At 38.3% G+C, this 27,746-nt stretch overlaps 1 protein-coding gene across 8 annotated transcripts in view; it reads left to right on the top strand.

The window, feature by feature from the left end:
• KAT6B (lysine acetyltransferase 6B) overlaps window positions 1–27,746 on the top strand; it is a 187,161-nt gene that overhangs the window by 100,279 nt on the left and 59,136 nt on the right. For all 8 annotated transcript variants that reach the window (XM_032839652.1, XM_032839642.1, XM_032839633.1 and 5 more), the window contains exon 4: window positions 18,689–18,797. In XM_032839652.1, coding sequence (XP_032695543.1) covers window positions 18,689–18,797 — 109 coding nt within the window. The remainder of the gene's footprint in view (window positions 1–18,688; window positions 18,798–27,746) is intronic.

The raw sequence follows: 27,746 nt of genomic DNA, 5'->3' as shown, positions 1-27,746 counted from the left end.
TTGCTTTTAAATTAATCTTTTATTCCTGATTTACCATGGAATGTATCAGTGAAACATTTATTTGGAAAACATAAATAATTTTAGGTAGGAAAATGGAATCTTCTTAAAATAACAATAAATGATTTAACGTACCAGTGTTGTTTGTTTGATATTGGAGGACCCAGAATTATGTATGAAGTGTGCCTATGACTAATAAAGTCATTTTATATATGTGTGTGTGTATGTAATTGTATATATAGGTGTATATATAGTGACATTACTCATATCTCAGAGGTTGCTACTCTTATTGGTGTAAAAATTACTTGGATTTCCTTGTTTTACTTTCTGTAATTTCACAGCTTGTATCATTTTAGGTTTTATTAATGCCTGTTTTACAAAATAAAATTAGAGAAATTATGAAGGAGTACGGAATGAAAGAGGTGACCAGAGCTACACTATTTCATGTTTGTAACTTTCATTTCTTTTCAAATGCAGATTTATTCCTAGTGATACAAATTGCTGTTTTCTTTGGCAGGCGCTAGAAGCAAGTCTATGTGAAATTATGTAATGTCTGAAAAGTTATATTCATGATTAATTGGCCTATCCGAGAATGTATTTGTGTGGAATAAGGCGATCATGCTTTTTATTTGGCATTGAGTTAAAGCGCCCCCGTTCAGATCAGGTTACTCTACAGGGCTTTTTGACTGAGAACTGTTATGTTTAACTTGATTTCTAAAAAGCGTAAAATGTAGATTCGAAGCCAAATATGCTGGAATTCATATTGTAACCAGAGTTAGTCTTCAGATAACTTCAAAAGCAAGCTCTTTCACTCTGTCATACCATAGTGAACAAATAGAGCCAGGAGATTTAAAAACAACAACATATCATCTCTGTGGCCTCTGAACACACAGCCATCTTGATTATTCAAGGGTAGATTATCTGTAATGTCAAATAATAGTTTAAAATTCTTCTTGACCTTGACCCAAAGTGAACAGTTATAGTGAATTGGTCTTTTTATTGATCTAAGCTGGACTACAGGAACTAGAAAACAAGGTATTTAAACAGTTGTCCCCTCTGCAGTGTCAAGTTGAGAAATGATGACGTCCATTACTACACAGTGATGGTGGACTTGATAACCAGAGACCAGGTTCTGCAGTAGTCCTGGAGCATAATGATCTCGGGAAAATTAACTTCATTTTCCACATCTGTAATGTGGAAATAATAGTACCTGCCTTCTGATATTTTAGTGGTTAGTTAAGTGCTTACCCAAATATCTGTTCTTAGTGAGTACTCTTCAGATGTTGGCTGCTGCCACTTACTGTTGCTGCCACTGCTAACTCCTGTACCTACCACCGCATGAACTACTACTGTCAGTATCATAATAGCACCCCCTTCAGGGCATTCATTCCAGGGTTTTGCTTTACGGTAAATCCTCATACTGAAATGGAGAATCAATCCTATGCCAACACTGAGTATGACTACTTCGGGGGTTACTGTTTAAAAGTATATTACTCGAAGGTGTGGACCACAGGTCAGCAGTACCGGTATCACCAGGGGGCTTGTTAGAAATGTCTGTGGCCCCGTCCCAGAACTGCTGAATCAGAATCTGCATTTGAACAAGATCTAGGTGTTTTGCTTGCATATTAAGGTTTGAGAAGCACTAATCTACATGACTTCTTGTCACCCCTCTTCCCCACCAAAACTATCTTCAAAATCACCTGAATAATTCAGAGTTCACTACCAACAGTGGACGGCCAACAGTACCACATGAGCAAGGCCTTCACAGTAGACACGTGGCAGGTAATTGGAAAGAGGGAAGAAGAAGGGAGAGGAGAAGAACCATGCCTTCGATACTAAATTATAATTCTGTAGATGGGACTGTGCTCACTGATTGCAGATTGTTCTTTGTTGTAACACTGATGGGAAAGAAGACAAATTGTATGGGCTGGTGTCTGTCAAGCTGGCTTTGGAGAGTTTCCTTTTAACTCGCAGTAGCAACAGTTACTACACACCCCTCCTTTTTTCACATACACACACAGCGCAATTCTCTTATAATCGTACTTTCATTAACTTTTTGGTGTCAAGATGATTCATTGGAGGGGAGAGTAGCATTTCATTTACTGTTCTCTGTGTCGTTTGGCTGGTGCTTCCACCTTTGTGTGCTTTGTTTCCTCCCATGTAGAAGTTGCGAGGATAGGGGCTCCTGGGTGGCTCAGTGGGTTAGGGCCTCTGCCTTCGGCTCAGATCATGATCCCAGGGTCCTGGGATCGAGCCCCGCATCGGGCTCTCTGCTTGGCAGGGAAGCCTGCTTCCTCCTCCCTCTCTCTCTGCCTGCCTCTCTGCCTACTTGTGATCTCTATCTGTCAAATAAAATAATTAAAATCTTTAAAAAAAAAATGAAGTTGGTGAGGATATATACAAGGAGACTGACGAACCATGAATTAGGAATGGTTGTGGAGGCACAGTTTTGTTTGTATTATCATATACTAGGGAATAAGGAAAAAATTCTCATTTCTTCCTTAAAGTATGACCTTTGAATCCACTTTTTACTAGATGATTTGAAAAACAAGTTTAAGGTAAAACTGACAAGGGAAAATTTGATAAAATGTTAGAAATATGCGGTGGCACAACCTCAGGTGGTTAGAAGGGCCCATGTTCTGTGACTCAGCAATCTCATGTCTAGGAATTTATCCTGCAGGTATATTTGCACATGCAAATGCACATATGTACATTTTTGTAGAAGCAGAAGGGTGGTAATAATCTTTATCAGAATGAAAACAGTTTAGTGTAACTCACTTTTGCTTTTCTTTTTGAAGATGCTATATATTTGCATGTGCCAGGCCTATCAATAAATGTTTGGATTTGAATGTCCAGGGATTAGACATAGCTGGGAGACTTCTCTTCCATTCTGTATATCTTTGTACTTTATTTTTGGTAACCGTGTATATATGTAATCTTATTTATTTAGTTATAAGTTTTATTTGAGAGAGAACGAGCACAAGTCAGGGGAGGGCAGAAAAGGAGGGAAAAGCAGAGAATCTCTCAAGCAGACTCCATGTTGAGCGTGGAGTTGTTTATGAGGCTTGATCCCATGACCCTGAAATCAGAACCTGAGCTGAAACCAAGAGCCAGGCACTCAGCCGACGGAGCCACTCAGTGCTGCTCTATGTAATTTTAAAAACAACAAAATAAAAATAACCCTTTCATTGAAGTGATTTAAGCCGTATCTTTTATTTATTTATTTATTTTTTAAAGTAAACACCACCCCTGATGTAGGTCTCATCTCATGACCCCAAGATTCAGAGTCACATGCTCCACCAACTGAGCCAGCCAGGTGCCCCTCAAGCTATGATTTTTAATACTTACGTATGTTTTTCTTACTTTTAAGGCAAGTTCATGTATATAAACTCATTTATGTGTCTGGGGCCTTAGACCTACAGTTAAGAGTAGGCAGTGAATGTAAATGGTGAAATCTTTAAAACATTTAACAATCCAGGTGTTAGATAAATTCTTTCAGAAAGTAGGAGGAAACACATCCCAATTCTTTTATGAGCTCACCATTACTTTGATACCAAAACTGCCCAAAGACATTGCAAAAAAGGGAAACTGTGGGGACGCCTGGGTGGCTCAGTCGTTAAGCGTCTGCCGTCGGCTCAGGTCATGATCCCAGGGTCCTGGGATGGAGCCCCACATCAGGCTCCCTGCTCAGCAGGAAGCCTGCTTCTTCCTTTCCCACTCCCCCTGTTTGTGTTCCCTTTCTCACTGTCTCTCTCTCACCGTCAAATGAATAAATAAAATCTTAAAAAAAAAAAAGGGAAACTGTGGGAAATTATTATCCATGACATAAATACCCAAATCAAGTAATATTGGCAAATCAATCAGAAATATATAAAAAGGATAATATATTATAAAATTAATCCAGAATGAGATTTATCCAGAAATGCAAAGTTGGCTTACTATTCTAAAATGAAGACAACATTTGATCATCTCAATAGAGGAAAAGCAGTTGACAAAACTAAAAATGTATTCATCATTTAAAAAAAAAAAAACCATAGCTAACACCATTAGTAATGGTAAAAGACCATCCACGTCCCTCCTAAAGTCAGGAGTAAGACAGGTATGCTCCCTTTCATCATTTCTATTCAACGTTGTACTGGACTTCCTAGCTAATGGAATAAGGCAGGATAATGAAATGAAAAACACACAGATTGGGAGAAAGAGTAAACATGTCTCTAGTTTCACATCATGATTATTTATATTATAGAAAATACTAAGGAATCTTTAAGAAAGTTATTAAAAGTAGAGTAAACTGAAGTAATGATACAAGGTTAATAAATCCCATTGTATTCTGTATAATAGCAACGAACATTCAGAAATTGAAATAACATTTACAGCAGCATCAAATAGTATGAAAATATATGGGGATAAATTTAGCAAAATATGAACAAAAGGTGTACCCTGGAAACTAAAGCATTGTTGAAGGAAGTTAAAGAAAACCTAAGCAAATGGAGAAATACCTATGTTCATGGATTAGAAAACTCAGTAATATTACAAAGTCAGTACTTTCCAAACCGATCAACACAATTCCAGTGGAAATCCCAGCAGACTATTTTTCCTAGAATTGACAAGCTGATTTTTAAAATTATATGGCAATGCAAAGAACCTAGAATAGCCAAAATCAATTTGGAAACAAAAACCAAAATTGGAGGACTAATTTAGTGGGAAGAAGAAAATTTTCAGAATAAATGATGCTGGAATAATTGGATGTACATACAGAAAAAAGTGAATCTTGATTCTTACACATGCCACGTACAAAAACTAACTAAAAAATGGGTCATAGACTTAAAGACTAAAAAACCATGAAATCAGAAGAAAATACGATACAAAGCCCTTGCAACTTCAGAATAGGCGAAGTTTTCTTAGTTTGGACTTAAAGATTAAAACTGATAAATGGGACCTCATCAAAATTAAAAACTGATGTTTTTCAAAAGAAATTTTTAGGAAAATGAAGAGACAAACCACCACATACAAGAAAATAGTCATAATACACATTATTCTATATACACATATGTACAAAGGAATTATATTCAGTTTACATATCTAAGGAACTCTTACATCTCAGTAAGACCACCCAACTTGAAAAATAGGTGTTACAGGGGCGCCTGGGTGGCTCAGTGGGTTAAGCCCCTGCCTTCTGCTCGGGTCATGATTTCAGGGTCCTGGGATCAAGCCTGCATCGGGCTTTCTGCTCAGCAGGAGCCTGGTTGCCCCTCTGTCTGCCTGCCTCTCTGCCCACTTGTGATTTCTCTCTCTCTGTCGAATAAATAAATTTTTAAAAATCTAAAAAAAAAAAAAAAGTGTTACAGATTGTGTTCCTTGGCAGGCAGGTTCTGAGATAAAAGTTTTGTGTATAGGATATTTATTAAGGGATGCTATTAGGATTATCATCTGCATTGGGAGGAAGAGTAACAAAGCTGCGTCCGTTTTTAGGGAGGAGAGCACTGACGCAGCTCAGTGACAGCCTTGGCCGAGTTCGTATGTAGCTCGGAGGCTAGATTGGCTCTTCAGGGCTGGACAGAATTGGGACAAGAGTTGGGTCAAGTTAAGCATGCCTTTATATATTTCTTTATCAGTCAGTGATGAGGATTGTACCATTTGGATGTGGGCCACCCCAGGAGGGAGCATGTCACATGTCCTTAGGTGACATGACTCTGCTGCAGCAGAAGCAATCCTTGAAGGGCATGACAACTGAAAACTGACAGCCTGGAGCATTCTCACTAGCTGGGACAACAGATTTTTCACTGTAAAGTGGTCTGGCAATAGATTGCAGTAGACATGGTGACAGGCAGGAGAGTCCAACAGAAACTGCACAAAAGATACATGAATGGCCATTAAGCACATGAAAACATATCTTAACATCATTAGCTGGCAAGGGTATGCACATTAAAAGCACAACAGGACATACCTACGCACTGCCTAGAATGGGTAAATTAAAAAGACTGGCAATGCCAGCTGCGAGTCCTGGGAGTGTAAAATGGTACAGTCACCATAGATGAACTGACGACTTTTTATAAAGTTAAACAGGCACTTACCATTATGGCCCCGCAATTCCACTCCTAAGTATTTACCAAAGAAAAATGAAAACATACATACAAAAAGACTTTTACACAAGTGTTCATATTGGCTTTATTCATACAGCTCATAACTGTAGAGTGCAAATGTCCATCAATATATGAATGGATAAAATAACTTAGAAATATTGATACAGTGAGATACTATGAACTATTAAAAGGAATAAACTACTCATTTGCAACAGTGTGGATGAATATAAAAAACTTGAAGTCACAAAGAGTACACACTGTATGATGTCATACATGAAATTGTAGAACAGCCAAAATAATGTATGGTGTTAAATAGCAGATCTGTAGTTGCTTGGGTCTTTAGAGGGAATGGAACTGCAGAAATGCTTGAGGGAATTTGGTTTTTGTTTTAACTCTGATATAGTTAACATACAGTGTTCTCTTAGTTTCAGGTGTATAATACAGTGATTCAACAATACCATACAGTGCTCAGTGCTGATTAAAGTCAGCTCTAAATCCCCTTCACCTAGCTCACCCTTAAGGGAACTTCTCTGAGGTGACAAAAGGGTTCTGAGTTTCTGTTGTTGTGATAATTATAGACATACATGTAGTGACCAACTTTAAAAGGGTACATTTTATTATATATAAATTATACCTTAGTGAAGTTGATTTTTTTAAAAAATAAAATTTAAGAAGAAAACAAATGGAGGTTTATGTTAATGAGAGATACTGGTTGTTCTTTTAATTTTCTTTTATGGTAATGTTTTCATCGGATTTTGGTATCAGTTATGCTGGGCTAATAATATTAGTTGAGAAATACTTCCTCTTTTTCTATTTTTTGTTTGTTTTGTTTCTTTTTAATAGATCCTGTAAGATTGGTATTGTATTCTTAAATCTTTGTAAGATTTTACCAGCAAAGGTGTCTGGGCCTGAGTTCTTTTCAGGGTTGTTGGTTTTTTTTTTTTTTTAAGTTATGAATCATTTTCTTTAATGGATTTAGAGTTACTCAGATGTTCTTTTTTCTCTTGTTTTTTATTAATTTGGTCTATCAATGAATTTGCCTCTTTGAGTTGTCTAATTTTTTGGCATAAAGCTCTTCCTGGTATTTCCCATCATTTTAATGTGTTCAAGATTTGTATTGATTCTCCCTTCTTATGTCTTATTTTGGTTATTAACTTTTTTCCTTTTCTCGATTAACTTAGTTACGGGTTTTTGATAAAGTTAAGCATCTTCCTGACTTATGACCCAGCTGTTCCACTCCTAGACATTTACACAAGAGAGATGAAAACACATGTCCACATAAGTATTTATTCAAGAATGCTTATAACAGTTTTATTCATTTTAGCTCTAAGCTGAAAACAACTTGAATGCTGATCATCTACAGAGAGAATAAACAAGTTTTTGGTTATTAAAGTACTTAGCAGTAAAAAGAAATGATTTCTTTTGAAAATTTGAAAACTTTGAAAAAATTTTGAAAAAATTTTGAAATGAATTATTGATATATGCAGCAATGTGAATGACTATGACAATATAGTGAGTTGAAAGCAGCCCCACAAAAAGAATTCTGTGTTTGGTTCCGTTTACATGAAGTTCTAGAGCAGATCAAATCGAACTATGGTGGTAGAAATCAAGAGTAGTGGGTACTTGGGAAGGAGACCGGAAAGGACTTGACTGGGGAGGGGCGGGAGAGAACTTCTGGGGTTATGCAGTGTCCTGTATTTTGTTAGAGATGTGTGTTTACATGAGTATATGCATTTATTCAAAACTTTGAACTGTCCATTCCATTATATGTGAAATATACATTAAGTTAGTTGTACAACAGCATGAAAGTACTTAGTGCTACTGAACTTTCCAGTTAAAAATAAAGTGGTACATACTATGTTATGTATATTTTACAATTTAAAAAAATGTAAGAGTGGATATGAAGGTTCAAAATGGGCAAACATTTTAAAAGTATGTACTGTCCCCCATAACCACATGCTGTTCTATTCTTTATTTACCATTTATATACTAAAGTAAAAATGTAATTTGGGAAACAGTGAGCAAGTACCAGGTATGAGAAATAATGTTAAATGTGTATATTCCGCAAATATTTATCAAACATCTGCAGTGTAGGCTTCGTCATTATGTGTGCTAATTTAGGTAAACAAATAAGGATCTCCTTCAAAAAGCTCACAGTGTACTAAGCTTTGACTTAAAATACACACAGAAAAAAAGATGTCACAAAGCTTTCCTCTACCTACTGAATGCCCTTTAGTAGGCTTCATTCTAGGAAATTGAGCTTAAAAATCTTTGCCCCTGGGGGGAAAACATGGGACATCTGGTGTTTCTCTTCTTGGCCTTGCTGTAGCTTGCATTGGCAAGGGGGAGGCTTATGTTGTGTGAGCTTCCCACACAGCTTGCAGTTTTGCCGGAGCACCAAAGAGCAGAGATCACGAATAGTGTCATTTAAGTGCTCGTGGGGTACCTGACCCAAAGCATCAGTAGATCTAGAACCCCACCACAAAGAAGTTAGGGAAGAGTCCAAAAAAGCAAGGTCAGTAATTACCCTAACAATTCTCTTTTCCTGCTGCTTATGACTGCTGTAATTGAAAGGGTCAAAGGTAGTCTGAAAGTGAGGAAAACGAAAGCAGAAAAGTCAAGGGCATGGAAACTCTGTACACCAGATGGTTTATGTGCCCACAGGGCAATTGAGAATTAAGTGTGGTAATGGAATTACACTACTTGTATTCGTTCTGTGACAACAAGCACTTGGAGTACCAATTATATTCTCCTTGGCATAGTTGGGTGCTGAGTAAACATTAGTAACTTACTGAATAGTACATAGCATCTTAACTGACATAAATCTCTGAATGCAGAAAATTGTCAGGATGCTGCTGATGGTAATGATAATATTGAGAAGCTGACTAACATGTGACTTTTCTAGTTAATAGCTACCTACCTAGGTCTTCTCTCACCATTCTCCTTCTCTTTTTGGATCTAATTACAATAAACTCAGTAGCCTGTGTCTCTGAGCAGTTAGTGCAGGTTTCTCTTGGTGGAATTGGTAATGAGAATGGCTGTGATTCACACTGTACCTACATGGGGTATTTGGCACCCCATCTAGATTTAAATGAATGCCTTGGGGCAACCAAGAAAGCCAGTTTTCTTATTCCAGCTGTATGACATTCTGGAAATGGTAAAACTATGGATACAATGAAGAAGATCAGTGGTTGCCAAGAGTTAGAGGGGAGGGAGTGATGAACAGGTGGATGTTTACGGCAGTGAACATACCCTGTATGATACCATGATGGTAGATACATGTCAGCATAAATTTTTCCAAACCCATAGAATGTCTAACACCAAGAGAGAACCCTGATGTTGTCTGTGGGCTCAGGTGACTTACATGACATTCATTGTAGGTTCTTCACTTCTAGCAAAGGTACCACTCAGGTGTGGGGAAGGGAGGGATGTTGATAATGAGGGAGACTATGTATGTGTGGGTCAGGGGGATTGGGGAAATGTCTGTACCTTCCTCTCAATTTTCCTGTAAACCTAAAACTACTCTTAAGAAAAAAATAGTTTGGAAAAAAACATTAAGGATTTGTGACACTTGAATATGAATTGATTTTAAATTCCATTTTTCAAAACCTAGAGTAGAGTTTATATTACATTGCTAATATTGTGACATGCTTGCCAAAGAGAATAGTTTGTAAATCCTAAGCAGACTTCCTGTAACCATGTGTTGAATTTCCAGCTGTGTTGAATCAGACTTTGATCCCTCTTAAGAAGATAAATGCAGTATCTGCAGTTTCTAATGGTAGGGGTGGAGGAGGGACGTTCAGATGAAATCTTAGAAGCCAAGTCCCTGTCCAGATAAGAAATTAAAGATGCTGGGGAAGGCAATTGTTTCACTGGGCTCCCCACCCTCTGCAAATTTGTAGGCTTTATCTCCAAAACCAAATAAATAACAACAACAACAAAAATGAGATGCTATTTTTAAATGCTATATGCCAGATTAGATTTGTTTCCTTCCAATAGAATCCCTTTCCTTAATCAGCACTCTTATAAATGGCACACCTGCCTAATTAGAACAAGTTCTAGAGTATATACAGTGGGAGCATTTCAATTAGCTCCACACAATTGATAACTGTTGGGGCTGATGTTCTTAGAAAACCTTTCCTTCTCTCCTTTTCTTATTTCTTTGAGGCCAAGCTTTTACTGTTTTGTTTTTTTTTTTTTTTTTTTTGCTTCTGAATCAGCTTCTGACTGTGGGCATTTCCCAGTATTGGTCATGGATCCTATTTTTTTGTTTTTAAGTGATTCTTTAAATGAAAAAAGAAGTGACATATTTATGAATATGTATAGAGACACTTTTAAATATTTTTATTTTATTAGATTTAATTTACTTGTCAGTCTTAAAATACAGAGAACCCTCTTCACTGTGACAAGGAGGTAAAATATAGCAGTCCCATTTAAGATCTCCATACATTAGCAATAATAAATCCTTTCGCCCAGAGTAATGCAGAAACTCAGTCCAGAGCCAGTGGGGATAATGTAGTGCTCCCTCACAGAACCAATTACCCACAGAGAAGTATAATAAGCAGGGGAGGTGATAGAACAAAAATCTATATGGTGAGTATAAAATTAGGGTAAAATTGTTGCCTGTGAGAAGTCTTACAGTATCTCCAGTTATCTTCTGGAAGAAATTATTTAGGCATCTATTCCGATCAAAATTCATAATAGAATTGCAAGAATAGCCTTAGAATAAAATAAAAAGGTCTGCGACTGTAGAGAAAATGGCAACAGACATGTCACAAACAAGGTTCTCTTGTGCCCCTGAAGGATCTGAAGGGATCTCAGGATGGCCACGAGGGTGAGCCAGTCCCCAAGCCTTCCTGCAGAGGTGTGGCTGTAACTGACCAACCACAGTTATAGCACAGGCTGATGGGAGCAAGATAATGCTCTTAAAATCCAAGACAATTTAGAGCATCATGGAAGTCCGTACTTTCCGAGTTACTATATTTCCAAAGACTACATCCTACAGCAGATTGCCCTAAAGGGAAATGCTGAGTGTGCGTGATCTATATCCTAATTAGGAGTGAGCTTGATCAGTTGAATGAGTGGGTTAAGTGGCAAGAAACGAAACCTAATTCTTTATTAGGTAAGTGTCCAAAAAAAAAGAAAAGAAAACCAGACATTTTTCAGCCTCTGTGGTACTTGTGCTATCAGTTGTGAAGTTTGTGAAGCACCAAAATTTGTAAAATATTTTTGATAGATTGAACAGATGCATGCTCTTGTTATAATTTTCTTATTCTCACTTCAGTGTATTCATCTTCCTTGACTCCTACTACTATGTTTTTTAAACTTATATTCTTTCTTGAGAGGGGGAATAAAGCTTGGGAGGCTCACAGTTAGGTACTAGTCACTGGGCACGGCCCCTGATGTATTTTACACACAACCTATAGTGACTGTCACTGAGCGAGATCATTTCCTCCCAGCTGATATTTAAATTTTGGTTCTATTTTGTCAGGTTATACCCAGAAAAGGACAATTATGCGCAAACGGTCATTCATTATAAATGATTAGAGTAGGAAAAAAGCCTTTAGATCGCACAGTGATGGAAGCTGCCTTGACATTGACAGTTGCTTAACACATCCTATTACAGTTATTAAGGACACATATTAAAGAACAATAGTCTTTGGGACCTTGTTGAACCAGAGGAACCACTTCCTAACCTAAAAGCAGTTTGTTCATTTGTTCGTTTATTCCACAAATGCACTTTGAAGCTGGAGCTACAGCAGTGAACGAAGTCTGTGACCTCAGAATGGAGCTTTGATAGTTCAGTAAGTGAAACAAAATAGATGATACAGAATATGTCAGGCAGTGAGGAATGCTATGCAGAAAAGCACAGCAAGGCCAGGGAGGTCCGCGGTGGTGCTGGTGGAATGCAGTTTCAGAGAGAAGGGTCAGGGATAAGCCTCTCTGATAAAGTGCTATCTGAATCTGAGCGCCAAAGAAAATGAGGGACTAGCCATGGTAGAGTACAAGAGCAAAGGGCTTGCAGTCAGCAGCCTGGGACCCTTGGTCTTGACCGCCGTGTGACTTTAGGGAGGTGTTTAACTGACCTGTAAAACAGAGACAGAAAAGCCACAATTCTGTCCATGTTTGTCACTTGAGAGACACTCGAGGAAAGCATTTTGGTAAACAGCAAAGCATGACCTAACCTCGGATTGCAGGTAGGAGATGATAAAAGGTGCAATTTGAAGAGATGCATATGGACGAGCCTTCAAACCCTTTTCTATACAACACTCCCTGTAGTTACCGAATTAAGTTGTCTGAGCTGAAGTATAGAGAACAAGCTTCAAAAATGAACTGTTTGATACTTAGGTATAAAGGATTTATATTCATCTTTGTTTACTTTTGTGGTATTTACAGTTTTTATATTTGTTTGTGCTTTTCTTCCTTCGGCATCTTTTTCTTTGACCTTTCCTTTTAGTAAATTGGGCCTCTTGGCTCTCAGTGGACACATTTTCTATCCTGTTCATTTACTCCCTGATTAATTCGTTTAAAAAAACCCCATAACAACCCTCTAAGATTAATATTTATCATGGGCCACAGAGTCAAAGTCTATTATAGACTAATTCTAAGCTCTACAACAATTCATTTGTGTTGATGTTTGTTAAGGACTTGAAGTTGTTTGTTGTTTGTTCTTTTTATTTTTATAGCTGAAGTGAATTTTACAATAATCATAATATTTGAATAGAGCTTTATAGTGTGCAAAGAACTTTGACACACATTTGAGCTTTTAGCAACCACAGAGCTAGACAATGCGGACACTATGGTGCCCTTTTCTGAAGAAGGAAAACTGTGACTCAGAGATCAATATTTAAATCCAGGCTTTACAATGATCCAGGTATGAATACACAAATGAAATATACTGAGTTGCTTTTCACAGTAGGAACTAAAATGGTGTGTTTTTTAATAAGTAGATTCAAGAACGTTCTAGATGACTCTTGGAGATGAATCCATAGGGGATAATGGAAAGAGAGGGCTGTGTCCTTAGTGAGTGGAGATCATGGAGACAAAACCTTTTTCTTGTGTCATTGTCAAAGAGGATGTGCACCTGGCTCCAATCTAGCATGAACTTTCATTTATTTTTCTCCACTTACTTAGACTGACAAGATTAATAAACATTTGGTTTCCTTCAGGGCAGAAACAAAAGCAACCATAAGCAAATATAAAACTTCTCAAAATGAATTGTCTTGGAATTAAAGAATGTTTTCTCAGAAAACGTTATTTAATTTTGAGATCGAGGGTCCTGAAGACTTACTATAATATGTCTTTTTAAGTACAATGGAATCAGTAAAAAAATTAAAGCAGAGTTGGGAGAGACACAGAGATTATCCAACCATGGAACCATTAAAATATGTGATCCGGAAAGGGCCCCGCAGCTTGTGTGAGGTTGCCTTGTCTTCTGTGGCATCCTCACCATCCTGGTCTAGCCTCCCCCATGGTGTTTTCTGATTGTAGGGGGCCTTCCAGAAATCATCCATCCTGTGGAGACTATATGATTCCACTTATATGAGGTACCTAGGATAGTCAAATTCACGGAGACAGAAAGTAGAAGGGAGCTGATTTTTAGTGGGGACAGAGTTTTAGTTTGGATAGATGAAAAGTTCTGGAGATAAATGATGGTACTGGTTATACAACAATGAATATACTTAATGTCACTGAACTCTGTATACTTTAAAAATGGTTAAAATGGTAAATTTTGTGTTATGCATATTTTACCATAATTTTAAAAATAAAGGAAGCAGGAAAAAACAATCCATTCAATATCTGGACATTTCTTTTATATTAACTCCCTCTAGGATAAGCCCTGTTCTGGTTTTGCGCTCTGGAGCCATGAAGAGCGCATCTAGCCCTTTTTCCTGGGATGAAGACATCCAGTTTGTTCCTTCCCAACAGTCCGTTCAAGGCTGACTAGCCCCATTTCCTTTAATGGGTCATCCTATTTTGTTTTATTTTATACTTTATTTAAATCATTATCAAGGGGCACTTGGGTAGCTTGGTTTAGCATTGGCCTTTGGCTCGGGTCATGATCCTGGGGTCCTGGGATGGAGCCCAGCATCCATCTCCCTGCCCAGCAGCATCCCCTCTTCTCCCTCTCCCTGTTGCTTCCCCTGCTTGTGCTCTGCCTCTGCCAAATAAATAAATAAAATCTTAAAAAAAAAAAAAAAGAATCATTATCAGGATAAGGACCATACATTGTGATTGGTAGATTAGCCTTTTAAATCTCTCTTAACCTATTGGTTCTTATTCTGAATCTGTCCCTCTCTCTGCCTTGCTTACTCACTCTGTCTCCCTTTTAATTTATTTGTTGAAGAAAACTGGGTCATTTGTCCTCAAGTGTGTTGTTACTTGCATCCCCCTGCTATACAGATTGACAGTTCCTCTGTCCTCTGTATTGCCTGTGAATCACTAATTGGATTGAGATACATTATTTTATAAATACATGCAATCCAATTATATAATAATCCAATCCATTCTAGATCTTTTTTTAAGAGTGGAGGGGGTACTATTTTACACCCCCTTCCCAGTGTTTTGTTTGGTAACTGTACACGTGCAGAAAGATTGAAAGAATAATAAAATGAACTCCCATGTAACCTTCACATAGATTTGCCAGCCTTTAACATTGTTAATACATGGACAAATATACAATCCCCCCCCGCCCACAGCATCTTCTGAGCTTAAGTTATAGACATCTTGACACTTTACTGCAAAATATTTCAGCACATAATTGCCAAGAACAAGGGCATTCTCTCATATGAACTCAGTTGGATTGATTGAAGAAATTTATGTTCTATCCGGTTTGTATATTGTCTACTATTTAGTGTGTATTTCCCTAATTATCCAAGTAATGTCCTTAATAGCTGTGGGTAAAGTTTTTTAAAGATTTATTTATCTATTTATTTTAGAGAGAGAGAGAGAGAGGGGTGGTGGAGGCAGGCAGAGTCTTAAGCCTACTCCACATTGAGCGCCGACCCTGAGATCAGGCCTGGAGCGGAAACCCAGAGTCGGGCGCCTAACCCACTGCACCACCCAGGCGCCCCAGGGTAATTTTTTAAAAAATCTAGAATACATATAAGAATCACAGACTGGGTTTAGTTTTTGGGCTACTTAAGTTGTATAAATTGGTTCTGCCCTTTATTGGGTCTTATGTGACATTGGCATTTTTTTGAAGGGTCCTGGCCAGTAGTTTTTCAGAATGTCCCTATATTTGGATTTGCCTGATTGGTTCCTTTATGGTTAGATTCTGGGTGAATAATTCCATCAAGAACCATGCATAGGCTGTGCTGAGTCCTTTAATGCCACACTTGGGAGGCACATAATGTTAGTTTGTCCCATCCTGGTGATAGGTTTGATCACTTGGATAAGGCGGTGCCTCCATTTTAACGGTACCTTTTCACCATTGTAACTAATAAATAATCTGTAGGACAGTAGTGGTTGCTTTTAAAATAGCTTTAAAAAACATGTGATTGGTCATGGGAGAAATTGGATGGATAAAATTATGAACACATTAGGAAAGAGTTATTTCCACTGCTGGAAAGATAATTCTAAATGTTTGTTTTTCTGAGAGGAGAGAAGTTGGGGGTGGAGGAGTAAGTACTGAAGGCGAGAAATGGACTTTAATGAAAACAGACCTGTGTTTGAGTCCCAGTACAGCAGTTGAACTTGGGGCAACTTTAAAAAAGTTACCTCACTTCCCAGATCCTCAGTTTCCTTCAAAAAATGGGTCTAATAATAAATGTTCCTGGCAGGATTGTTGAGATGATTAAATGAGATAGTACAAAGTGGCTTCTAGCCCAGCAGCTACACTAGGACCGTCGATTGCTTGGGAGATGAAGAGGAGTAGTTTCCTGAGCAGGTTGCAGAGTTTAAACCTATCCATCATGTGTATTAATTTTTGGGATTAGTTTGAAGCAATCATGTTGGTAAGAAAATGTGATCAACAGGTTAGGTGCCTTTGTGAAATTTCAAAGAAAGTGGTTAGGAATTAGGATGTTTGGTTTCATTTGCAGACCTCTTAAATATGATTTGTCCGTGGTAGACTTGTGTAGGATTGAATTGCCATTTATTTGGACCTCTTTCTGATGGCAGTCCGTTTTAATCTATTAACAGGGATTATTTTCTGAAACAGTTTATATGAAGCCTGATTGAGAATAGTGAATCATAATAATTTTGTGACCCATTTACATGCATTACTGTAAAAGTTTGATTTCTTACAAGTGACAATTTTTTAAAGTTAATTAGACTCGGCTATACTGAGGTTAGCAAAAAGTGCCTTGAATTATCAATAATTCAGCAGGGCAGACATTTCTGTATAATGCAGTGGTTTTATAGAGTATTGTGAGATAGTTATCCCTAAAATAAATGGTTGGGAGCGTACATCCGCGTGGTGGGGTTCACTTGAATGTAGCATGAAGTGATAGCATCTATGCTTTCTATTATTGGACAGAGTGTGGGACATCAGTCTTTCTGGCCATGAACTACTAGCAACCTTTGTCCTTTGTGTTACCTTTAGTTAAAAACGAAAAATGAGCATGAGTGCTGGCTGATGGCCATGTCTTTCTTACAGCTAAAAATTCATCGGGGAAAGAAAAATGGGATTGCAGATTTGGATTTGTTTCATTGCATGAATGATATGTGACATTTTGTAAATTATTTATCACCACAAGGATGGCAGCAATGGCTTGAGCATTGTTATATCAAATGAAAGCAGGAATCCCATTAGTACAAGGACTGGGTTTTAGCTAGAATCTATCAAGGGAATGTTGTCACTTTAAAACCAGATTGTTCTTTTAATTGCTATTTAAAGGAACAAAAGTGTTCCCAAGGTACTACAGTTGAGCAGTTGCAAGTAATAACTATGGATCCATAATTATGCAGTGCTGATTATCTGGCATTTAAAAAATTGTGGCTGGAGTCAGTGACCAATTTGTTGTAGCTTGTCTTTTTGGGTTTTTCTAGTACAAAGTGTTTTATACTCTGCTTTTTAACTGGGGCTACAAAATACATTTGCATATCTACTTCAGAAAGTAAAGCCTGTGCATATTAAAAGAACAAATTAAACTGAAAATAAGGGCAAGATAATGAACACATTGTAGGATGAAATTAACAATCATATTGAACAATTTTGCAAATCCTCAGTCATAAGATGAATTCTGGTTTTTGATGACATGTTTTCACAGTGAACCAAGACATTTGTTGGAATCATTATAACCATTTGAAATAGTATCTTAGAGATGAGGGTTTCTTCTTTTAACTGGCGTATGTTTCTTCCATTTATTCAGTTAACATACATCTTGAGTGCCTACTGTGTATCGGGCAATGTATTAACTAGGCATTTGGGATAGAGTAGCTGAACAAATGAGGTTTATTCTATGCTGATGTATATTTTAAAAGTTAGACCTTGCAAAATCTTGTTTTTTAATTTACATTAAAAAATGTATGATTATGCTAACTTTTCCTGCCCTGAATTTTTGATTCATGAGATTCAAATACAAATACGTTATAGTTACATTCAGATGGCTAGAGACAACATGTGTGAAGGCTTGCAATATGCAATAAAATTTTAATTTTCATACAGTTTTGGCTGTTCAGAATAAATGTGACCAGATCTGTAGGCAGAGTCAACTATTCATACGAATAGGAATATTAGCATTGCTGGTAGCCATAAATAACGTTGGAGACACTTTATACATTGTTAAAAGCAATTTCCTCAGTGAGAGCTAAAGAGTACTAGGGGGTTGGACAAATGTTTTGTTGTTTCTTTTATTAAAGTGGGAATGTCAGAGATTGAGAGTTTATCTCCTTTGTGTGGCAGGGTATGATTTACTTTTGAAGACCTTGGTGCCAGAAAGTCCTTGTTAATGATCTTTGGCGCTTCCCAAGTGATCCTACAGAATTTTAAATTTCTTGCTTAGTTCTGACTCTGTTATTATGTCACCTAAAACCTTAACAATATTTTAGGACAAAAATTTAATAGATTAAATAATAGTAACCTGCACTAAAACAGTTGATAAAATTGAGTAAAAACAGTCTGAAAGAACAACTAGATGATATTAATAAATTATAATACTGAATAGATGAGTCCATTTATTATAGGCCTATAAATTAGAGCAATGATTGAGATTTCGAATAAATCTTTTCTTTCTTTTTTTCTTTCTTTCTTTCTTTCTTTCTTTTCTTTTTTTTTTTTTTTTTTTGGAATAATCTCTGTACCCAACACGGGGCTTGAACTCATGACCTTGACATCAAGAATCACACACTGTCCCGACTGAGCCAGCCAGGTGCCCCCAAGAGGATCTTTAATAATGTTCATTTTAGGAAGGTTATATAATCTATAAATGTCTTAGGTATCATTGGTTTAATAAGAATTCCTTCTGAATATTAAATACAGTATTTAGGTAATACTTCAGCATCAAATAATAAAAGAGTTTTTAATCAGGAAATGTTGATTGGAATACCTTATTCAGCAGGTTTTCCGTTGTTAAGAAATACGTAAGAAGCTTTGACTTTAATGTTTTGTTGTTAATTTTGAAATGGAAAACTGATAGTATTTTTTCATTTTAATTTTATCATAGCCCCGTGCTGATCCCATTCCAATATGTAGCTTCTGTTTGGGGACTAAAGAATCAAATCGTGAAAAGAAACCAGAAGAACTCCTCTCTTGTGCAGATTGTGGCAGTAGTGGTAAGTTGATATTGTTTTGAATGCGGGTATACCATGTCTCCTCTATAGCTATATGTTATTTATAGACCTATCAAAACTGCATTTGTTTTTTAAAGCAATTATTTGGTTATTGCATAGTTTTTAAATTTAAAAAGTAAATTTAGGTAGAGGGGGAAAAGTGAGTATATTAGCAGTGACAAAGATATTTATGTTTATATAATGCTACTTATTAAGCTTTGATTTCATAGCAGCATTGGTAATTCAGTTTGGAGTATTTTACATTGCAGATAAATCCAGTGTAGAAATTTCTACGTTTTCAAGCTGAATACAAGTAGAATCACTTGTTTTCTATAACCCTCAGTCTCCATTTAACAGGTCCTCCAGTTGGCCTATGTGATGTTTCAGGTCATGACACCTACTGGTGAAGTGTAGTATTACAACCCAGCTCTGTGTGGCTCTAAATGAAAGGGACAATGTTCTGCAAACTTCAGTGGCAGAATCAAGAAATCATCAGGCATGAGAAAGACTCAGATTGCCTAGAATAAGATAGAGAAAGAGCGGTCAAATAGGAGGTGATGTTGAACTCAAGGAATTGCTAGGTGGAGACACTGGATTGACCACTGGCCAAATTGCAGTACTCAAAATGCTATCGAAGTACAGGCACCTCTGCCTTTTCCTCAGTCTAAGATATTAAGACCATGCCTTAAAATGGAGAAAGGAAGTCAGATTGTGCTTACACAAAGAATTTGTCTTACCAAGCCAGTCTTCCTTCTTGCTAATCATATGATAGTTGCCTAGGTTTTATATACACATACAGGTTTTTTTTTTTAATATTTTTTTTTATTTGAAAGAGAGAGAGAGACACTATGAGTAGGAGGTGGGGGGGGGCAGGGAGAGAGGAAGACAAGCAGACTTGCTGCTGAGCTGGGAGCCTGGCATGGGGCTCTGTCCCATGACCCTGAGATCATGACCTGAGCCGAAACTGGGAATCAGATGCTTAAGCGTCTAGCCACCCAGGTTCCCCTGTATGTAGTTTTTTTTGTTTGTTTGTTTGTTTTTTTTTTTTTTTTTTTTAAAGATTTTATTTATTTATTTGTCAGAGAGAGAGAGAGGGAGAGAGAGCGAGCACAGGCAGACAGAATGGCAGGCAGAGGCAGAGGGAGAAGCAGGCTCCCCGATGAGCAAGGAGGCCGATGTGGGACTCGATCCCAGGACGCTGGGATCATGACCTGAGCCGAAGGCAGCTGCTTAACCAACTGAGCCACCCAGGCGTCCCCCCTGTATGTAGTTTTATATATGGTTATATATATGGGTATTTATACACACACACATACTCCCAGCAGATTGAGTGGTAGTTAATTGGATTTCTAAAAAATAATCTCTTAGTGTTAATCTTCAAATGTTCCTCTCTCAACCTATTGAAACTTTTTTCCTCCCAAAGTGTTACTTTAACATAGAAAACACAGTATTTCTCTGATGACAGTTATCTTGAAAAACAACAACAAATCTGCAAAATACCATGGCATACTGTCGTTTAGGAAGTCAGTATAGTAGTAGTTAAGAAAAACTCAAGAGCCAGCCATAGCCCAGTTCTTCTACGTTGAACTAGTTAACTATTTTGTGCCTTGATTTCCTCACTAGAAAAATTAGATAATGGTAGCACCTACCTCTTGGATTTTGTGGGAGTTCAATGAGAGAACAGAAGTAAATAGCCTAGCACAGGGTCTGCGACAACCACGGTAAGTGTGCTATCAATGTCAACCATTGTCATTATTTGGCATGTTTGATACTGGCCTTGATTGCTGCAAGTAATTTCATATCTTACCATTTTTGACAGCTGCTTGATGGTTGGATAGAGGAAATGTTTCATTCACTGAAGAATGACAGTGTTGTGTAATGATTCTTCTTCCTCCTATAAAGCTTTAACTGGATAAGCTCTATGTGATTCTGCCGCTTTTAAGATCTGACTGGGAGGGGATCCTTGGAAATAAGACATTGCAAACTCTGCCTGAGAAATGCATTCTGACAGTCCTTTTGATGGGCTTTACAGATTCATTAAAATTCTTTACCTGCCCATGGTATCATGGATAGTGACAAAAGGGCATAGAAACATTATCTGTATGTTCAGTTTAATAAATTTCAACCCTACGATCTCCCTGTTTTATCCTGGTGAGGTAGTCCCTCACTCATCAGTTCTGACTCTGGAGTTATCTTTTAGGTTTTCTCACGAGGCTCACTCTGAATGAATTATTCTTTTGTTTAACTGCCTGATCACTTTAGTGGTATGCACTTGCCTGTGGTTTACCCGTTGTGATTTTTAAGGTGGTACTTTAAAAACTACCTTCACTCTTATATTTTTTTGAGTACCTATTTGTCTGGTTGCTGAGACAGATTAAAAATGCACTTAAATGTGGGAAGAAAAGTTCCCTTCATATATTTCCTTACCTCTGCTGATACACTTACTTGAGTTGATAAGAAATTTGAGATCGTTATCTGCTAGATCATAACTTCAAGGCCTCCTTCACAAGGTATAAAGGTGTAATTCTAAACAGGTACATCTTAGATTTTCTGATGTAATCAATCTCCCTTCGTCTTTCCCAGATTGAAAACCTGCCAAAGGAGAAGTTTGATCCCCTTTGTACTTGGAGGTCACTGAAATTTTTTTCCCCTAAAGTTTCTTATTTTACCAGGATATGTTATGTTTTCTCTTTTAACAAATGGAGAAGAATGGACTAAGGATACTGTCTTAGAAGGCTTATATAGCTAGAGTTACTTTGTGAGCCAGTTCTCCCCTCCCCCACTCCTTTCAGGTAGAAAAAGCCGGAGACATTGGAGTCAAGGTGTGGGTCATGGCTGAAATTCAAGCCCTGGGGCATCATATCCCTTTGCTTAGGATAGAGAATAGCTAAGAGAGTTTCTCTGGACCCCACCATGGAATCTGGCTCAGTGTTGAAGTTCACTCAGTGTTTCCTTCTATGTACTATGCCAGTCTGGATCTAGCTCCTTTATTTTTTTTATTTTGTTTTTTTAAAAGATTTTATTTATTTGTTTGACAGAGATCACAAGTAGGCAGAAAGGCAGGCAGAGAGAGAGGAAGGGAAGCAGGCTCCCTGCTGAGCAGAAAGCCCGTTGGGGGGCTCTATCCCAGGACCCTGGGGTCATGACCTGAGCCAAAGGCAGAGGCTTTAACCCACTGAGCCTCCCAGGCACCCCTGGATCTAGCTACTTAAGTCAAGAAAAACCTATTGTTCCTACCTCCAGGAGATGCACTCTAGACATTTAGTTCATCTGGTAGATCAGATGAGTAGCCTTTTATATGCTGCTCTTTAAATAGATGAATAAAAATCAAATATAGTTGTTCTTTGGAGAGGTGGGTTTGGGGGTGAGTTGGGATTCTTGTAGTTACAACATTCTGTTGTAACACTTGATAATTAGGAGGCAAAAATAATAAAATAGGCTGGCATGGCTCAGTAGTACCCTCTAATAATGGTGCAAGCCTCATTGTCACGGTCCAGTCCAGTTTCTGTAGTGGGAATTACAGAGTGGATGGTACCCCTAGTTGGCCTTATGGAAATGGCTACTATCTCATACTCCAAAGAGTCCATTGATTCTAGGATTGAATCGAAACTGTTTGTAATGATCAAAGGACTCCCTAATGAAAAAAGTTTAAGTGAAAAAAATGCCCAAAGCAGTATAAAACTAGAAGAAGGAAATATAGATGGCAGCCCATAAGGAGGATCGTTCTGAAATGTGTTTCCCATATGTGCCTGTTGGTTTGCAGTCGCCTGGGTCTGAAGTACCATTTGTGTGATGTCACACTTAAACTCTGCTTAGATTTCATAGATGTGAGTAATAAATGTTTCCTTCTCCTTACATCATAAAGTAAGCCAATTAGAAATGTCTCTATTTTTAAGGTGGCTCAGTGCTGCAAATGGGCAGTATTTTCTTTAACTATGTTTTTCTTGCTGCAAGTTCCTTTGAAAAAAATAATTCAGGTTTGCAGGTAGTAAAAATATGAGGTGAGGTACAGAGTGCATGGAGTTTTCCAGGTTTCTGTGTGCCGGCTGTATAACTGCGGTTTTTATTTATCTCTAAAATGTGGAGGCTGACGTCTGCACCCAAGCATCCGTGGGACTGTTGTGAGCATACAGTGAGATCATGATAAGAGGATTGTCAGTCACTATAGAACATTACACAGATGGGAAGGATTATTCATTCTAACCGCTAATACGAATGTGGGAATCATCAGATAGTCATATTCAGGTCTTTGGAAATGTTGGGCCTAGGAAGTGATTTTACTTGACTTTCATGGATCAGCCTACTTTGAAATTAACACTGTTATATTCTCTTTGCCTCATTAAGACCAAATTATCTTTAATTAGCTTCACATAAGTATTAGATATTATACCAAATGAAATTTTGTGTCTGCTGCTCAGATTGCTGGGTGGTTAAATCTTACTTACAGATGAGTTGTGTGCATGTGTGTTTTCAAATTAGCAAATCTAAGATAAGTGTACAGTTCAAAATTACAGCATCATTCTAAGTGGATGCTCATTGAAACCGGCGGCGAAGAGAGGCTGCTGTGATGCAGCTGGGAAGGTAAGGAAAACACCCTTGTACGGCAGAGGGAGCAGGCGCCTTGGCACCCAATACCATTCTGCCCTCAGGACCCCTGAAGTCTCCGCTGGGATTGTCTTTATGCATGTGTCAACCCACAACAAAACTGGCCCGCCTTCTGCTCCCAGAGTCAGCTGGCTGCTAGGTGCGGTATGCAGATAAATAGGTATATTTTACAAATCACTTGTTTCTTGGCCGCCTGGTGGGTGGTTCAGTTGGTCTGAACACAGTTCAGTTCTGAAGGCAGTTGTGTCTGCCTTTAGCTCAGGTCATGATCCTGGGGTTCTGGAATCAAGTCCCAAGTTGGGCTCCTTGCTCAGCAGGGAGCCTGTTTCTCCCTCTGCCTCCCGCTCCTCCTGCTTGTGCTTGCTCTAGTGCTCTCCCTCCCTCTCTCTCTCTCTGACAGATAACTAAAGAAAAATAATGTAAAAAATAAAAAAATAAAATAAATCACGAGTTTTGGAGTGCCTGGGTGGCTCAGTGGGTTAAATCCTCTGCCTTTGGCTCATTTCATGAGTCCTGAGATCAAGCCCCACCTTGGGCTCTCTGCTCTGCGGGAAGCCTGCTTCCCCCCGCCATCCCCGGCCTGCCTCTCTGCCTACTTATGATATATCTCTCTCTCTGTGTCTCAAATAAATAATAAATAAATAATATTTTTTAAAAAATCACTAGTTTCTTAAAGTCACTATGAGAAAATGCCTCAAGACTTAGTTGGTTAGTTTTTCAGCTTCACCGTCAGTAGATGAGGACTGAATGATTGATTAGGTTGGGAGGGAGACCCTTGACCAGAGAGAAACCTAAAGATGGAATCTGAAGAGGAGTTCGTAGGTTGGAGAAGGAAGGATTGGTGAGCCCCTGATTCCACAATCCCACAGCTGGACTGACCAAGTGGAGAAACAAGAAGCAGAAACCTTGCGGCTGGCCTTTTATTCCCTGAAATCATGTGTGTTGGGATTACCTGTGGTGTGTGTGTAGCAAAATCTAGAGGTCACTTTTCAGTTCGTATCAGACTCTAGTGTACATCTTTCTGTTCATACCAGATAGTCTTCAGCCCTGTTTGGTCTGTTGAAAATCTTTTTCCTTAACTGTTCTTTTCCTCTGGCTTCCATGATCCATATTCTCTGTGGGGTCTGTCACCACTTCCTTTCATACATTTTTGTTTGCTCCTTTATCTCTTTCCATCCCTTAAATGTTTCTTCAGGCTTCTGTTCTTAGCCCTGTGTTTCTTACTCTTTGCCTCATAGCTTCCCCTGAGCTCCAGATGCTTAGATAGAAATGCCTTCAGAATTTCTCCACTTGGATGTCCCATAGGCTTCTTAGAGTTAGGGATCCCAAACAGCCTGTGAACCTTGCAGTGCCCCTATCACCCTAAAACCACAAATACCGCAGTAACAGTAGAAATCTTAGCAAACTAACCTCTTTCTTCTCCTTAGGGATTTCCCATTTTAGCAAATGGCACCCCACTGGCCACTGATTCCACAAGCCATCCTCTGTCCTATTCCCATATTGATTGTATGTCCGAATCTGTATCCCACATCCTCAGTATATCCATACATTCCCACCAAAACCACTCAGACCTGCTATTATAATAACTTAAATCTAATCTTGATTCTCTTTCCCCTTGACCATTTTCCGTGCTATAGGCTAAGTGAATTTTTTAAATTTCAAAATCTATTCACAGATTTATTTTCGTCGCTACCAATTAACCCTTAGGAAAAAATCAAAATTCTTTAATATAGCCCTCGAACCTTCTTCTGGTTGGGCTCCTATTAACCCTGTTCTGCATCACGACCCCCCACCCCAATATTGTGCACACACTGGTTATAGTGCACCTTCCCTCTCTGAGTGTGCCATGGCCCCCTGTCCCTCAGCACACGCTAGCTTCTCCCACCTTTTCCCATCTAATGCCACTCATCCTATGGGTTTCTTCTTTAGAAAGCCATTCCTCAAACTTCATGCTAGATTCATCCATATCTCTGAACCACCCTTTGTCACATGTTAATTCTAATTCTTATTTAATGTGTCTCTTTCCTGCTAGACTATATGATCTGAAATGTTTGTCCTTTTCCTCACTGCATCTCAGATGGACAGATGGTTGGTCACATAGCCAGTCCTAGGGACCCGTTGTCAAGAGCGTTTATTAATTTTCCATTGCTGCTGTAATAAATTACCACAAGGTTGTTGATAGAACTTATTTCCTTGTGTTTGTATGACCAAGACCCCCATTTTCTTTTTCTCTTGTTTGCTTGCTTGCTTGGATTTCTTGTTTGCTTTCTCCCTCCCTCCCTCACTTCTTCCCTCCTTTCCTTCCCTTCCCTTCCTTTCCTTTTAAACACACACACACACGTGTGTGTGTGTGTATTTCAGAAAGTCATCTCCTGGGGCACCTGGGTGGCTCAGTGGGTTAAGCCTCTGCCTTCGGCTCGGGTCATGGTCTCAGGGTCCTGGGATCGAGCCCCGCATCGGGCTCTCTGCTCAACAGGGAGCCTGCTTCCCTTCCTCTCTCTCTCTGCCTGCCTCTCTGCCTACTTGTGATCTCTGTCTGTCAAATAAATGAATAAAATCTTAAAAAAAAAAAAAAAGTTAAAAAAAAAGTCATCTCCTTATAAGGATAGCCAAGTTATTTTCCAAGATAATGTTTCCTGACATTAAAAAAAAAATCACACAAGATAGATAAAATGGAATCTAATCCAATAGAGGTAAATAAAAAAAGGTGCGAAGAATTTACCCTGCTGCTCCTCAGGAACCCTGTCTGGATTTCTTCCCTGATTCTGCTATGAATGTCCTTCCTTAACTCAGGATCAGTCACCAGAGGCTCTCTGTATCACCTCCCCTCATACACTTAGGAAGCTCTTTCACCATGAAGCTCATATGACTATTACATGTTTGTGTGTGTGTGTATGTGTGTTTGTGTATATATATTTTTAATATATTAAAAAATATAGGGGCGCCTGGGTGGCTCAGTGGATTAAGCCGCTGCCTTCGGCTCGGGTCATGGTCTCAGTGTCCTGGGATCGAGCCCGGCATTGGGCTCTTTGCTCAGCAGGGAACCTGCTTCTCTCTCTCTCTGTCTGACTCTCTGCCTACTTGTGATCTCTCTCGCTGTCAAATAAATAGATAAAATCTTTTTAAAAAAATATATATATATATACACATTCATATTTTTTATATTTGTGTATATATATATTTTAAATTTTAATTAAAAAATATATAGTTAAAGTACAGTGTTATATTAGTTTCAGCTGTACAGTATAGTGAGTCAACAATTCTGTTATTCAGTGTTCTATCAAGGTTAAATGTACTCTTAATCCCCTTCACCTATTTTACCCATCCCCCACCCACATCCCCTCTGGTAACCATCTGTTTGTTCTCTATGTAGTTAAGAGTCTATTTTTTTGGCTTGTCTGTTGTCTTTCTCCTTTCTTTCTTAAATTCTGCATATGAATGAAATCATATGTTATTTGTCTTTCTCTGACTGACTTATTTCACTTAGCATTACACTCTCTAGATCCATCCATGTCACTGCAAATGGCAAGATTTCATTCTTTTTTTAATGGCATAAGACTTCACACACACACACACACACGTGCGCATGCACACACATATATCTTTATCCATTCATCTGTCAGTGGACAGTTGGGCTGCTTCCATAATTTGGCTATTATAAATAATGCTCCTATAATATCAGGGTGCATATATCCTTTTGAATTAGTGTTTTTGATTCTTCGGGTAAATACCCAATAGTGCAATTATTGGATCATACAGTAATTCTATTGAAGAACCTCCATACTGTTTTCCACAGTGGCGGCACTAGTTTGCACTCCCACCAACAGCGCACAAGGATTCCTTTTTCTCCACATCTTCACCAACACTTGTTGTTTCTTGCGTTTTTTATTTTAGCCATTCCACCTGGTGTGAAGTGATACCTCATTGTAGTTTTGGTTTGCATTTCCCTGAGAAATGATGAGCATCTTTTCATGTATCTGTTGGCTGTCTCTGTGTTGTCTTTGGAGAAACATCTGTTCATGTCTTCTGCCCATTTTTTAATTGGATTATTTGTTTTTTGGATGTTGAGTTTTATAAGTTCTTTATATGTTTTGGACACTGATGCTTTATCTGATGTGTCATTTGCAAATATTTTCTCCCATTCAGTAGCTTGTCTTTTAGTTCTGTTGATTGTTTCCCTCACTGTGCAAGAGCTTTTTATTTTCATTTAGTCCCAATGGTTTATTGTTGCTTTTATTTCCCTTGCCTCAGGAGACATATCTAGAAAAAAAATTGCTACAGCCAATGTCAGAGAAGGTACTGCCTGTGCTTTCTTCTAGGATTTCTATGGTTTCAGGCCTCACATTT

This window comes from Lontra canadensis, unplaced genomic scaffold (genome assembly GCF_010015895.1).
Source record: "Lontra canadensis isolate GAN:19392208 unplaced genomic scaffold, GSC_riverotter_1.0 scaffold3, whole genome shotgun sequence".
NCBI lineage: Eukaryota > Metazoa > Chordata > Mammalia > Carnivora > Mustelidae > Lontra > Lontra canadensis.
This window is presented reverse-complemented; position numbering and strand designations above follow the sequence as displayed.